We start from the raw sequence: 16,066 nt of genomic DNA, 5'->3' as shown, positions 1-16,066 counted from the left end.
TAAGTGTTTCATAAATATTATTTCATTTGATCCCCACAATAGCTCTGGGAGGTAGATGTTGTTATTATTTCCATTTCATAGTTGAGGAAACAAAGGCAGGTATAGGTTAAGTGATTTGTCTAAGATCAGGTAGCTAGTAAGTGTCTGAGGCTGGAGTTCACCCTATAGACCTAGGTCTTAAGGCCCAGCACTTTATCCACTACACCACCCTTCCAGCAGTGGGTGGGTTAAAACAAACGATTGGAATTAAAACAAAAATCAGTAAAACTTCTAAATCAAGGAAAAACACATATTTTAAACTTATTCTGAATTTGGGAAATGACAGAAAAATTTGGTCATGAGCCATCGAGATTGCCTTGAGTTCCTCTAGTTTCTTTTCCAGAACCTGGGTTCATCATACAACTAAAGCCATCTTTGCTGACAGGGCCTGTAATCACATGTCAATAGTAATTCACAATTATTTCATATAAATTAATATAAAAACGTTGAAGCATGGTGTTTTACAAAAAAAGCTGTGCTGGTTACAAACAGAATTTCTACAACCTGATACTCCACACATCATACTAGTGTTTTACATCCCTACTTTACCAGCTTTCATTACTGAATATGACTTGGCTGTGGGAATAAATAGCCCAGACCAAGTGAGCCTAGAAACCTCGGTCCATGCATGGTTGTCTCTGAACTGCCCATAACCGTATCTCTGAAGCAGTGATGAGGTCATTGAATATGGCAGAGAGGGCCTGCCTATCCATTAAAAAAAACTTTTCTATGATTTAAAAGGTGCGGAATAGTAGCAAAACACTAGTCTGTACCATTTCCTTTATTGCTTACATTACATATTAAAATGAATACAATAAACCCCTTTAAAAAAAGTAAGGCACATGAAAAGCCTTATGTGCAAGTTCCGTATGATTTTAAAATTCTGATTAATTAGAAGCATTTTGATGAGAGGATTGGAGACATCTACAAAAGATAGGATGCATTTTCCATGCAAGATACCTGAAGCAATGTTACACAAATTCTACTAGATGGCACAAATGACCACAAACTAAATCCTTTTTTTTAATCAAGAGAGCTATATGGCTACAGTTACTATGGTAAAATATTAATTAGCCTTTTCACATATATACAGTTAGGATTCTGAAACATAGTTAAACATGTCAATTGTATAAAATTGGGGAGGAAGACAATCTTGAGTTGCATCAGTGTTCTTTTTCATGAAGTGACGAGATAAGGGATTTGGCATTTCCAGTCTTTTTTTCCATAACAGTCCCATCGATAACCTCCAAAGGTGAGTGTTATACAATACTGAAGACCATGGAAAGATACTGTTCATAAGACACTTGAATCCAGCCATCCTGATCAGTATCGTAGCGCCGGAATATATCTGTCAACCGCTGAAAGAGAAAACAAATGATGAGATCATGGTATTTCTTAACATGATGACAGCTGGGCACAGTGAAAAGATCAATGGCTTCAGAGGTCAGAAGCCCCTCAGTTCAAAGAAGGGGCTCTGCTGCTAGCTGGCTGCTTGGTCTTAGGCATCTCCCATTTAAATTTTAGTGACTTAAACAGGAAATTAAAATTAACACTTGTATTATTTTCTTCATAGGTCTGTTATAAAAATCAAGTTAGATAATGTGCCCATAAAGCACTAGAAGAATTGGGAAAGTATTGCTTACTTACTGTGGGCCTAAGTAACCATTTCTGCTATAACTGGGTCCCTCTAGGCCTTAAGTAAAGGCAGGGATGCTCTAATCTAGGGTCAAGAAATCTCTGTCCTTTGGCAATTTTATCCTATTGGCAGAACTGTATGAAGCAAAATATTCTCATTTATGTCCACTGTAATGATATTATATAATGATAGTACATACTGATGAATTCTGAAACAAGGAGTTTCAGAAGAATAATTTCAAGTGACCCAAAAGATGATGAAAATACATCTAGTATGGCTTGGCAACAATGTACTGATTTGCCAATAAGGATCACTATGGAATTAGTAACATATGGTTGCAGCCTTCAAAGAGTGGTCCAGGGTTCCCAAGGTCAAAAACTATTTTTATAATAATAAGATGCTTTCATTTCTAATATGGTAACAAATATCTATGGATATAACACACAAGAACAAAAGCTCTTTGGGGGCAGAGGAAGCATAGGAATCCTTAATATTTAAGGGTGTAAAATTTAAGGCCCTGAGGCCAAAAGGGTTTAATCTGCTGACATAAAAGGTCTATTATCAAGGATATAGCAAAGGAAATGAGTTTCCTAGGTAGCAAAATACTGAAAGAAATAGAGAAAGACCTCTTGTTCTGGTGCTGTCTATGGAGAATTTAAGAGGAATGCCTGCATTAGGTATGTTGTTCAAAGAGGACTAATGACCAATGATATCACAGGATGACATTTTGACTTTAAGGACTGAATTTAAGTGAGAAAGTTGCACAGTCCTCATTAGCCTTACTCTCTCTTCCAGAGTGAATGAAATTCAATGGCAAGACAAAAGTCAGGCCCACTGAGGATGGCCAGTGATACAGTAGATGACAGTATCTTTGATGTCTAACCAAGCTTTAAGAACTCCACAGAGTTTGCTTCAGCTGCCTTCATGTCATTGGAACAAATTATTCTCGACCATTCATTCTATGAGGGGAAGCTTTGCATGCTTGGGAGTAGACATCTCCTTAGCTCATCTGCAATTTGAGGTCTGTTGGTTAGGTTTCCCTCAATTTGGTTTAGCCCATCTGCCATCTGATTTACTGGGGTATACACCATCTACTTCTCTCCATTAGGTAACAGACCCACTAAAGGAAGTAAAGAAAGAATGAGTTTCCAGAACAATATCCCATTAGATCACAAAAAACTTTTCTGTTTATGGGATTCTCCCCCTCCCCCTGCCCCCTTACCCCATATCCCTCTCTTTCCAGGCCATAATATAGGTTTATTAACTAAATTGTACCTTCATGCTTTTAATTCTGAAAGGTGAGTGATGTTTTCTATTTCTTTCAAAAAAAGACACATTCCCTCCACCTGCTCTCCCCCTACTAAAAAAGAGGTAATATTGGTATCCCTTCCACATCATGACTTTCCGCATTATGGTTTTGATATTCTGCAGGTTGGCATTAAGAAATTAAATGGTAATTTTAGGGAATTTTGTGGATGTCACAAATAACATGTGAAGGCCAGGAGATGACACAGAAAAAGTTTAGAAACTCAGAAATGCATAAAATATATGCCTAGTATTATATAATATCAACATATTTTATCTTTTAATACCATACATATACACAGTCAACATTCCACAAAGGGAAAAAAAAATCAGACTTCTCTGATACCAAGGGAAGGCCAAAAGTTTTTATATAGATTTTCAAAACTGTGGGACAGTACACCCCTAACCTTGCCAATGTGAAAGGGATACCTCTATTTCTTTTTTTTTTTAATGGTACGTTTATGTAACTAGAATAACCTTGAGCTCTTTTCTGTTTGGATTTGAAATGTAAATTTTCCCAGCATTTGTGTGACTGTGAGAGAAAGGTATAAAAAAATAAAGATTCACAGGAAGTTCTCAGAACAGCTTCCAGAAATCCACTGTGTCTCTAACTCTCTCTCTCTTCTTTCTCACCTAAACCACATCTTCCCAGACACCCTGGAGCTGCTGGCTGGCTTCCAGCAATGACTAGCGCCCAAACAGGGACTGGCAGGTAAGACCTAACGCCGCCCCCCCCCTCCCTCCCCCCCACGCTCCTAAAGACAACTGTTTAGTTTCTGCCCGTAGTACTGCAAACCACTCACTAGTGGGTGTAAGCAGGACAAGGAATCCAGATTTCTCAGAGTTCTCATTAGGGAGGACATTAGAAGTAAAAAATTGGCACACAAAATGTAGTTCTACATATAGTCTAAACAGTCTTCAAGACTACCAAAACCCTACTTTATCTAAGTTTTATTTTAATAAAAAGAACCTTCATCCTATTTCAAAAGTGGATTAAAGTGTGAGAACATTTAAGTTCCTGGGGTTAAACTCAGCGTGAGAAAGCCATCCAACAAGGGTATTTTGTTTTGAAATACCATGCTGTGTCCTTCAGACTCGAGAGAAAGAAAGAGAAAGATTAAAACAGCTTCTGCTATTTTACTGAAGGTATGAACTATTAACTCATTAAATGCTGGTTTATTATAGAGTAATTAGGGGGTTTCTATAAGGGGATTTTAATAAGGGAATTTTTATATCTATACTACAAAACTTGAGGCTATCCTAAAAATTTAGAGCATAATAATTTCAATAATAAAAAGTGTTGGTCAGAAGAGAGTCACCCAGAGGGGTCTGATCGGGTTACCCATCCATCCTGTGGCCCGATTTTCAGACAACAGGGATTCATGCAGGGCTCTGCCATCTGCATTAACTTGATGGAAACTTGATGGGTATCCTTATTTCTCTGAGGGGCTCCCAGCATACTACAGTATGAATTGCCAAGTGAGCATGCTCCCAGCTGACGTTGAACAAGAAAATGCTATCCTTTCTTGATAAAACTCTTGCACTATAAAGAAGTGCCTGTTCACAGTCTATTTAGCACCATATTTTTTAAATTGTTGTCTTTTTAAGCTGGAGATTTTGTTGTGGGAAATGGCCCTCAAGTACAGTGCTGAAGTTCTGCCTAGTGTTCCTAAGAGTGAGAAGGCTGTGATGTACATTATGGAGAAAATATGTGTGTTAGACATGCTTTGTTTAGGCATGATTTAAGTTATAAAACTGTTGACTGTGAGTTCAGTGTGAATGAATCAACAATATACTGGATTCAGAAAAAGAAAGAGGAAATTTGCTGATTTGTGTGTGAACTGCTCTGGAATAACTAGAGACTCACAGGAACCTAAACCAGTCTTTCTCCTTGAAGTAAGGTTCAGTATTTGCTAATTCAGTGTCTGCAGTGACTTTATACAACTACCACAAATGACAAGAATGTGTGTGTGTGTAGTCACTCTTCCACAATCAATTCTTGTCATTTTATTGACTGTCATTTATATCCCTCAGCACAAACATAGTTTTTTAGTCAATGTTAAAAAATTTCATCATTTCAGAGATATACGCAACATGGAAAAATGTATTTACAAACCTCATTCTCTACTGGCTTATAATGACCTCAGAGGAGAAAACTATAGTTGTAGCCTGCATTAGCCTGTATACCTTGATTTAAAAAGTGATTCAAAGAACTGAATGTCACAGAGTTGAATGGTGGTCTATAAGTTACAGAGACATTCCATCTCCCTACAATCCTTTCCAAAATATCAAGGATCTCAAAATAGTTTCAAACCTTCAGTGTGCATTTCTTGAATTATTAATAGTCTCTGAACCTATTGATGTTGGTTCTCACAGAATTACACTGACATTTTATCCTAACAAACCCACATTTACTGGTCCTTGTTCTCACTCTACATTTCACTTCCTTAAGGAAGAGGCTCAATATTATCTCTATGAGACCCAACTGTCTGAAAAGAATCATTTTCAATTTTTGAAAACTTGTTTTATTTTTTAAATGAATTTGTTTGTAACATTAAAATACCCAGTTAACTCCCTCTCTTCCTTCCCTATCGTTAGAAAAGACATCATTTGAAAAAAAAAAAAGATTTATATATATCTAAAACTATGTCTTACTTATTTTTATTTATCAGTTTTTTCTCTGGAGGTGGACATATACAAGGCATTCTTCAAACAACATTTCTATTACATTTGGATTCTGGTATCTGTTTCTAAGAATGGAAATGTTTGTTCAAGTCCTTTGGGGAAACAAAGCAAAAATGTCTTGGGAATATTCTCAATCCCCAATCTCATTTCCTTCTGCTAGAGAATATTTTAAGATAAAAGGAATATCTTGGTTAGGTGAAAGTATAGGGGGCAGAAAGACGGATCTAACAGGAACACAGAGTTCGGGTCCTTATCTCATGCTTACATTTATTTCAACAGTTTTCTAGTTTCCCTACTCCAATCAATACCACACCATAAGATTTGCATCATTTCCTTTCTCAAATACATTTGAAAAGTTCTTAGGGTTTTTAGGATAAATTCCAAATTATAAAGCCTGGCATTTAATGTTGTTCTTCAAAATCTAGCTTCAATTTATAGAAATTGTGAGATGGAAGGAACTTTCAGGATTATTTTAGCCCAAAGATTAATGACTCTTAACTCCTTCGCTTTTGATAAAGAAACTAAAGTCAAGAATGGCTTATGATTGAAGAGGTTATAAATGAGACTCCTAATCCAGAGTTTTTTTCATTATACTATACTGAGCATTTCCAAGTATTCAGAAGACTGATATATAATTTTTAAAAGGGGGGAAAATCTATCAAAACTCCCTAAAATATAAGCCAGGGATCTGAAAGAAAAACCAAATAATGAGGTCATGTTTAAGAATAATTTTGTGCATATATATAGTATGTTATCTAAAGAAGGCCCCATTCATTGGTTCTTAATTTCCCAAACTGCAATTTTGGATATGAGGGAAGTTAAAACTTTTCTACCTTGATGCAAGAGTTTTAAGCTCCTGGGTAAAAAGTCCATGAGTTCCCAAGTGATCCACAATAGATTTTAAAGGGTCTGTGAACTTGGATGGGAAAAAATTACATCCTTAATTTTACTAACCTCTACATGAAATTTCGTATTTCCTTCAATCAAGAATGAAAAACAAAATATTATTCTGAGAAGAAATCCAAAGGTTTCAAGAGATTACCACAAGAGTCAAAAACACATAAAAAGTTAACAAGATCTACTTTAGTAGCAAAGTCTTAATACTTTATAGTCAATACTAAGCAATCAATAAAATACCTTACAAATAAATTGTACAAAAACTCACTAATGCTTTCTGTTTTTCCTCACTTATGCATTTAACATTTCTATAATGGTAATGACAATTCATTTCTAGGTATGTATGAAAGTATGCATTATGTATTCACATATGTAAAGGTCTTCCTTAATTACCTGTAAGACAATGCAGCCTTGAATGAAATCATCAAAAGCAATCTGCCCTCTTCCTTGTCTGTCAAATTTTCGGATAAGGATATCATGAAACTGGTCAGATAACCGATAACCTTAAAGAACATAAAATAAAATAAATAGGCTAGCAGAAAAAGTTTAAATAAAGATATGTGAACACTTCCTAAAAATCATTAATTTTCTACCCACAAAAAATTCTGAAAGACAACAAACAACAACAAAAACCCCCAAACCAAACCAATCCCCACACCCCACTTTAAACAAATTAAAAATAGGGCATGCTGTTGAGTTGGGTAGAGGATAAAATTTGTTTTTTTTCTGTAGATACACACATGACCATTTAGAATAGGCCCTGGGGACAGAAAGGTAAACTAATGATTAATTTGTGACATCCTTGTACTGACAATTAAAAACTCTTTGAGGTTTTAAAGCCATTTTTTCAAATCTGTAATTCTCTGACACAAATTCAAATCTTAGAAAGGTTAGTGCTTAAAAAAAAATCCTTCCCAGAATAGAGACAAAAATTAATTAAAATTATCTTCAATAGAAACCTATGGTAATAACTTGATTCAAACTGCTGATATTAATTTATTTATCATGGGCACTAGATGGTGCTATCAATATTAGAAAAAAAAATTTTTAAAGCACAAATATAGTAACTGAATTGGGAAGTAAAACAGGGAATTAGGGGAAATCAAGATAAAAATAGCTTTTGTTTAATATATTCTCCAAAAAACCTCACAAATTATTAGTTTCTAGACATGGAGGCTTATATAATTTAAGCGATTACCAAAAAAAGGGCTGTCCTAGTAAAATTATGACTCCAAGGATGGACTTGAAAAGTTTATAAAGCCCAAACCAAATAAAAACAATGAAAAAAATTAAAGGAATCTAAAGCAACTTCACCTCTCCAAATTAAAGATAAATTAATAAATTTTGACAGAAGGGAGCCTAAAATTAAAGGAGTCAGAGTGCCCCATTAAATTGTCAGTGACAAACAAAAAGTTGTGAACAATGATTCTGTTGCTGATTTTTAAAACTGATTTGAAAAAAGTTATCAATCAGTTTCAGCTAAGATGAACTGAATGCATTTTCTAATGTTAGAAAATTAGCTCTCAAAATCATCAAGGATAAGGACACTTGCAGCCACACCTTGGATAAAGGCCTGAGAGCTGAATCTTTAAGCAAGGAAAAGCATTTTACCTATTTCCCACCCCCCTTTTGAAAACTTTTATTTCTACTATGTACATTACCGTTGAACTCTCACTTATTCAGGAGACAAGCTCTTGATGCCAAAATATTTGTATTTGACTTTCAGGTTCCTTGAAATCTTTGCAAGGATAAGTTATACCTATTGTCTGAGTGAATTTCACAATTAATTACCTACATGATTAGCTTAATCACTTTACTAATAAAGACTCAAACATGCAAAGAAAAATATTTATATAATACCTTCATGGGAACTCAAAACACTTTACAGTTTACCCCAACAGGTCTGGCATACTGCCTTGTACAAAATGTGAACTCAATGAACCTATGTTGAATGAATTAACTATCTTAAAGCTTGTCCATTTTTCTGTGAGGTAGGTAGGGATGCTAATGCAGTGCTTTCACAATCAAAACACAAAACAAAAAACTGGCACATAAACCATATAGCAAAAACAGGAAAATGAAAATTATTTCTCCCAAAAGCATCTAGTCCTAAGATAATTATAGAGAAATCAAACAGATAAGCCTCACTATATTTATTTCTCAAATACTTCTTAATTAGGCCAGTAGGTGAAAATATATTGTAAGACATGTTGTACTAGTTGCTTACTTGGAGAAATTAAGGTCCCTTTCCAATCCAACATCTACAGATACCAAATCGATATAGCTAAATTACAGGCCTGACCATGTCATTAGTGTGCTCAAAAAGCTCTTATGGCTCCCTATCATCTCTAGATAAAAGTAAAACTGGTATATAAAGTCCTTTACAATCTGGCTCCCACTTGTCTTTCTAGATAAAATTCCAAATTATTCCCTCTCTTACAATTACATTCTGGCCTACCTTCTGTTCCTTGTGCACAATATTCTGACTTGCCTCCATGCCTTTGACCAGGCTTGTATCCCATACCTGGAATCACTTTCTCAACTGCACTTCTTAAAATCTCCAAATTTCTTCTCACAAACCCATTCCTTTTGCTCATCTCTCCTGACCAAGCCCTTCCTGACCAACACAGGAATGAGTCACCTTTGCTTTTGCTGAAGCTCTAGCCAGGCCATGTACACCAGCATCAGTACACTGCCCCTAAGGGCTCCAGTTCTTCCCATTCCCCAGACTAATTCAGGTTTAGGACAAAAGAAAATTAGCTTGCTCACCCCAAACTCCGCCTTTCATTACCTCTCTACTTCAATGGTACATGTAAGAGGGAACAAGAGAAGAAGAAATGGGAAACTTGAGTAAATGCAGAGAAAATAGGGAGAAAGCCACTAGAACCAGCCATCATCTAATCTAGGGTATCTACAATATATGAAGCAAAAAGTATTTCATTTATATATAATATTAATGCTCTATCCCTATATTTACTATTCAGCAGCTGGAATATGTTTTACTTGAACTCATCTTACTATAGTATTTTTCTAGACAACATCTATGAGAATCTTTTAAAGTATACAAGTTTTCCTAACAAGAACATGGTGAATGAATTGAGCATCAGATTACAAATTGCATTCTTATAAATTTCTTACACTTACTAAAAACAAATTGAGATATTTTCTCTTGCTGGCATCACCACTAAAAAACTTTGGGCAAGTCATTAAGCACCTTGGTTTCTTCATCTAAAAAACTCCCATCTGTTCCCTAGCTAACTCACAGATAGATGAGGATTGCTTCAAGTTTATAAAGCACTCTGAGTCATCCAGGAAAGGTATTGCATAAGTATTTTTCTTATAGCAATTCAAAACCAAAATTCTTTCAAGACACTCAGGGTTGGCATACACATATACACAGACACACCTATGTATGTATGTATATGTGTATGAGCTGTTATTGAGAATGGGAAAGAACAAAGTTCCTTACTTATTTTTGTTATAATTTTATTCATTAAAAAGTACACTGTGACAATTCGGAAAAGAAGTTTTGCCTACTTACTTTTCAAGTATGGTTGAAAAAACTCTTATCTTCTACCTTCTGTCTTGGAACTGATACCCAGTACCAGGTTCCAAGGCAGAAGGAGTGGGTAAGAGTGAGGCAATGGGAATTAAGTGACTTGCCCAAGGTCACACAGCTAGGAAGCATTTGAACCCAGATTTGAATTCAGGACTTCTGGGTTCTCAATCTAATGAGCCACCTAGCTGCCCCCTCCAATACAGTATTTTAATTACATGACAAATTCACCTCAGACTGGTTGCCTAGAGTTTTTTCCCCTCATTCCTTCACTTCAAATTGTTCAGTCACCATTCTCAATTTCATTTAACCACTCAGTTTCACAAGTGAAAACCTTGCATAGCCCTTATCTCATTTTGGATAAAACTTCATCACAATAACTTATGGCTCATCTCAAGATAATGTCTGGAATGTAAATAAACAAGTTTTAACTGAATTTAAAATTAAAGCCCCCAAGTTAACAAAAAAACAAAACAAAACAAAACAAAACAAAAAAATTTAACTGACACCCAGGTTCCAAAATGAAATATGCTATACAATAAGAGTAAATGAATTACCGAAACCTGATAATGCTAGCTTTAGTTCATTTTTGTCAATCATCCCAGAATTGTCTCTATCATATGTCCGGAAAACATTCTGCCAATCTGTGATATACTTCCAAACTCCAGTGAATTCACTGAAGTTCACTCCTGCTTTGTTCTCTCTATCGAACATAGCTAAATGAAAGGGAAAAAAGTATTAATAAACATCAAACCAGAACATATTCATACTGTAATAGATTCAGTTAAGTTGCATTAAGGTCAATCTAATAGGGAAGTATATGACTACCAGCAATTTCAGGCTCCTAAGACCAATCTGACAAGGAGAGCAAGGGAGAGAGAGGTGTTCAGGCAATCAGGTCTTTTTTCTGCCAACAGAAGAACATGGTATCCAAGAACAAGGTTATCCTAGATAGATTGACTGACCCTGTACAAAAGAAAAATGTGATCCCTGGCTATGGGCCTAAATTTCCATCAGCTATACACATATACAGTTAATCATAAGAACAAAGGAGTAAACAAGCATACATGGTTCAGGATACACATGATACTTCCACAACTCCTTGAAGACAGGTACTATTTCTTGCCTTTTGCTGTATCTGTATTGCTTGGCATAGTACCAGACACATAGTGTATTAGGGAGCTATTTAGGGTGGTTTTAGGAATGAGATGAGATGGGATTGTCAATGTGATTATAACAATGTAATTACTTAGCTTAAAGGTGACAGCCCCAAGCTTGATCCTGTCACATGAGTTCCTCCCTGAGGGAAAGGCCAAGGCCAAGCCAAGTGACTCTTCTAGTCTCCAGAAGCCTCTCCCATTGTATCACACCCTAAAGAGTCACTTGGCTTGGGCTTGGCCTTTCCCTCAGGGAGGAACTCTCATGTGACAGGGTCAAGCCTAGGGCTGTCACCTTTAAGCTAAGTAAATTGGGGTTCATGAAATCTTTCTAGGCTACAAGTCTGGGGGATTCTAGATTCCACATTGGCAGGATAAATTAACTACTTTGGGCCAGTAACAAAGGTTTACCCTGTGGGTGAAAGGGCAGGTTTGCCTAGGCAGAGCCTGGTCAAGGACCAACACACAGACCACACTCAGTAACAGATTAGGAAAAAGTCACTGAAAATTGTAATTTATTCTTTAATAGATGTTTGGTGGGAAAAGGGAATTACTACCACTATATTTTTAATGAAGCATCCAAAAACTAAACCTTCTTGACAAGGGTCTTCTTAAGAGTTTGATGATCTACTCTAATTTCTTCACTTCTCTCACTTAAATTCCCAGAACCCTAAATGCTATCTACCCTACACTAACCAAATCTCTTTTGATAGTTACTTAAGGTATTGGTCTGTGGCAGATTAGGCAGGGACCCAAGGGAAAGATCCCAAGTCCAGATGGACTCAGATCTCCCACTCACTGACAGCTGCAGAAGGCTGGATGTTGAGTCAGGATAGTTTCAGGTTCAAAGATCTTCTCCAAAGGGAAATACAGGTCTCAATGGCAAGGACAGGTACAGGAACTCCACCAGGTCTTTTGGCAGCAAAGGCTTCAAGATGCTTGCAATCAGCAAACCCCAGAGAGACTAACTGCTCCTGAGTTTTTCAACTCAACCCTCTTATCAACATTCCAGAATCTCTCAGCCTCAGTCCTCCTAGGACCAACATTTCTTATCTCTTCCTTATAATAGTAAGTGATTAATAAGCATTTGTTGAAAGACACAGAGTCCCAGTTCCCCTGGAAGGAGGTTAATACTGTCAAACTCAAATGCAGGATATAATCCTCATCAGAGAGAAGCCCTTCTTCAGCTTCTGTAGATATCCTACAGAGACATTCTCAATCTAGCACCATCCTCATCTATGTGGCCTTATAAAAAAGAATGAGACTACCCATTTTGCCGTTTTGATTATTCATGTTCTCTCATTGGGGAGTCATTATAATCTGGGGAGGTTGATAGAGAACAAATTCTATCCCCATTTTATAGACAATAAAGTGGAAGTTCTGTGATCTGTCTAAGGTCATTCATCCACTTACTTGGTGGCAAAGCTAGAAGCCAAACACAGATTCTCTGTGTCTGGTGAGTGTTCTTTCTAATTTCACTGGCATGGAATCACATATCCAGACATTTGTACTTTCCAACATATACATTTCTGCACCTCATGAAATAATGGATAAAAACATCAGGCACTGAGCCAGGACACTTAAGATTCTAGTCCTGGCATTGTAACCAATTTCCTCAGTGACCTCTGTCAAGTCATTGATTCTCTATGGGGCTGTTTTCACATTTGGAAAGTAGGGGAAAAGGTGGAGATATGTATGACTATTTTTCTAGGGCTGGGGTACCTTCTAGCTCTAAGAAACTAAGACATAAAAATCAAAAGATATGATTACAAACAGGCACAGAATAATCAATAAGCACTCTTAAGTAGTTCCTAACCTTAAGGATCTTACATTGTATTTGGAAGAGACATAGTATATTCACAAATAAGTAGATACAAGGCATATATAAATAAATAAAAGTGTCTTTTGCAGGGAGAAAGGATTAGGAAAGGTCTCTTGTTAAAGAGGAGACACTAGCTGAACCTTAAAGAGAGCTTGGCATTCCAAACTGCAGGGCAGGGATACAGGCAATAACCACAGCAACTGACCAGATAGAGGAGTATGAGGGGGAAAAGCTAAGGCTCTCTCTCTCTGTTGAGAAACTGGTTACATGGCACAAGTAATATTGTCAGTAGAAATAGTGAGGTCAAGAAAACTGGGTATAAGGAGAAAAGATGAGTTCAGTTTTAGACATGCTAAGATGTCTTGGGGACACGGCAAACAGATGAACTGGTATACAAATTAAACTGTCACGATGCGGAAAATTTTTACTTACATATGATTGATCTGACAGTCACTGGATTAAATGGGGTCCATGTGCCTAAAATAAACAAACAAACAAAAAAACTTAGATTAAACATAATGAAGTCATTTCTACAGGAAACAAATGGGATACTGATCAAACTACAACACCTGAAACTGAATTCATTAACTTCTGAGCTAAAAATGTCAGGACAATTTACCAAATTAGACTGGGCAATCTTCTCAAGATACATTAGCCATTTGCCACTGTTTTTGAGTGAATTATGTCATATATTTTTGTGCTGGTCAGAAGTAAAAAAGAATTTTTAAAAAATAGTTACATTTATCAACAAATCCATCTAAAATTGCTTCAGGAAATTACTTGATTTGTATCTACACCTCAGCTGTAGGAAGTTATGTGAGTTAGTATCATTTAAGACCATTACCTCTCAATCTCCAGTTTTAATAAAATTTTACTGGTCTACAAAACAATTCCTTACTCCTTAACATCTATAAACTTTAAAACTGAGCCCTCCTCAATTTCTACTTCTAAGGACAGCAGATTTTCCTGTTACCCAGGTTCCACTTGTAAACTGTTGAGAGAAGATGTGCTGATGTTGCCTAGTCAAAAAACTTGGCTAGACTGGGTTATCTATTCCTAAATAAATTTCTGATGGCCTCTAGGTGAATACTCCACCCAAATAAGCAAATTACAATTCTTCTGTACTTGCTCATTCTGTTCAGCTCTTGCCCATTTCTTCTATGAACCCTCTACAACATACCAGGGGGGCTTACTCATTCTTTATACATTAAGTCAACAGAACACACAACCTTTTTCATTTCATCCCCTGCTCTCACTGACTCTCTTGTTTTTTGCTTGGATACTTGTGATTTCATTTATGACACTTCTGGCTCCCAAGTCTTTTCTAGGGAAACATCCTACAGCCTATTTTACACTTACATAACATCTTTTCATTGTTTTTTGTTTGACTTGAAACTCTAATTCTTTGCAAAATGAACTATTTCATGACTTGAAGCCACATATCACCACTGGAAGACTTTTAAAAAAGATGGGCTTTTATTTTGGGAGGATTCTGGGGTAACTAAAAGCACTATACAGTTTCTCCAAGACAATTCAGGGCATCTTCTACCTTCTAATTTAATTCTGGGCCCAGCTCATTGTCTTACAAGATCTGCCCAAAGACTGTGTGCAAATTGACCAGATTTATGGCCTATCTAGTCACCTGTACAACAGAGTTTGAACAAAACATTTTTATTCTGTTTCGCTTTTCCACTGAGGATAACTTAGCCAAGTTCTTTTTGAGTGATCATAGATCTGATTCAGGAGAATATGTTATTCCCCAGAACCTGATGTAATTAATATCAGCAGGAATGCCTGATGGCCCTTATCATGTAAAGGCATTTGCTCTTCTATTTCTACTTTGCACTGGATGTTCTCTATTAAAGGGGCAATATGTCTTTGGCAGCATGTTTCCTTGTTTTTCACTTCATTTGATATTAATAATCTAAAATTATATATATTGTAATGTTTTACCAACTTGTGATTTTAATGTCTAGAAAATATCTTTTTTTTGGGAAACACTTTAAGGAAGTATTTTGCTCAGATTTTTTTTTTTTAGTCAAAGAAAAACAAGCAGAGTAGAATCTTACAGCTTCTGTGATTTTCAGGCTATTGTATAACTGTGAAACTGGTTTGCTGTAGAATATCTCCAAAAGCCTACCTATTCCATTAATTGAGAATGCCCTCAATCCACATGTAGTTTTTATTCTGAGTTACTGACATTTTTATCCATCATTTTTTTTCCCCAGTAGCAAAGTCATCCAGAACTTTCCCCAAGAGTTCACCACCCTTCCCCTCTCTCAGCTATCTTTAGAACTACTCTCTCAAGGCTCTAAATATTGTTATCACCTCCAGCACATACCTCCTCTCTGAACACTTGGTCTAGTTCCGCTCTTCTTCCTGCCTTTCTTTTCCTTAGTGCCATTTCTATTTCTTCATACAGTACATGAGGTACTGAGATATTAGAGTCCAAATTAGAAGCTTTACTGTTACTGATGGAAAAAAAAATTTGTTTAAAAACAATGCTGGCAAGTTTTCCATTTTCTGGTCCTTCTAGCATCATTAAATTTAGTTTGAGTAACTTGACTTCAAACTCTTTATAAAACTGTTTTATTCTCTACTACCTTTTGCTGTTTCATGAAATATACTGTTATTGTTTTTCTCCAAAAGATTTTAAAAACAAGTACATGTTATAAATTAACATTGGTCTTAGTTGTCAAATACTCTCTGCTTGGGAGAAGCAAGTATTTCCCAGCTGAGAGGGTTTGTAGGCTTTTCGAAGTTGTTAACTACGGCAACTGAATTATTTCAATTAAACTTTAGGAAATGGTAAGAATTTGGGTTTACCCCTATATCAATCAACAATCATTTATCAAGAAAGAGCCTACTATGTGCCTGGCCCTGGACATATAAAGACAAAAATCAAACAGTTTTGGTCCTTAAGAAGCTTACATTCTACTGGGCAGGGCAGGGGATGAGGTGGGGAACAA

The 16,066-nt window shown here is 36.2% G+C and overlaps 1 protein-coding gene across 3 annotated transcripts in view; it reads right to left on the bottom strand.

Annotated features, from left to right (window-relative positions):
- Nucleotides 1-805: 805 nt before the first annotated feature.
- PDCD6 (programmed cell death 6) overlaps nucleotides 806-16,066 on the bottom strand; it is a 33,742-nt gene continuing 18,481 nt past the window's right edge. The window contains exons 3-6 of one of the 3 annotated variants that reach the window (XM_044657859.1): nucleotides 13,530-13,574; nucleotides 10,676-10,834; nucleotides 6,956-7,065; nucleotides 806-1,397 (exon numbers count right to left, since the gene is read on the bottom strand). In XM_044657859.1, coding sequence (XP_044513794.1) covers nucleotides 1,299-1,397; nucleotides 6,956-7,065; nucleotides 10,676-10,834; nucleotides 13,530-13,574 — 413 coding nt within the window. In that variant the 3' untranslated portion in view covers nucleotides 806-1,298. The remainder of the gene's footprint in view (nucleotides 1,398-6,955; nucleotides 7,066-10,675; nucleotides 10,835-13,529; nucleotides 13,575-16,066) is intronic. The other 2 variants (XM_044657860.1, XM_044657861.1) reach the window with 2 other exon arrangements.

The sequence above is a fragment of the Gracilinanus agilis genome, chromosome 1, assembly GCF_016433145.1.
Source record: "Gracilinanus agilis isolate LMUSP501 chromosome 1, AgileGrace, whole genome shotgun sequence".
NCBI classification, from domain to species: Eukaryota; Metazoa; Chordata; class Mammalia; order Didelphimorphia; family Didelphidae; genus Gracilinanus; species Gracilinanus agilis.
The sequence above is the reverse complement of the archived record's forward strand: the minus strand, read 5'-3'. Positions and strand labels throughout refer to the sequence as shown.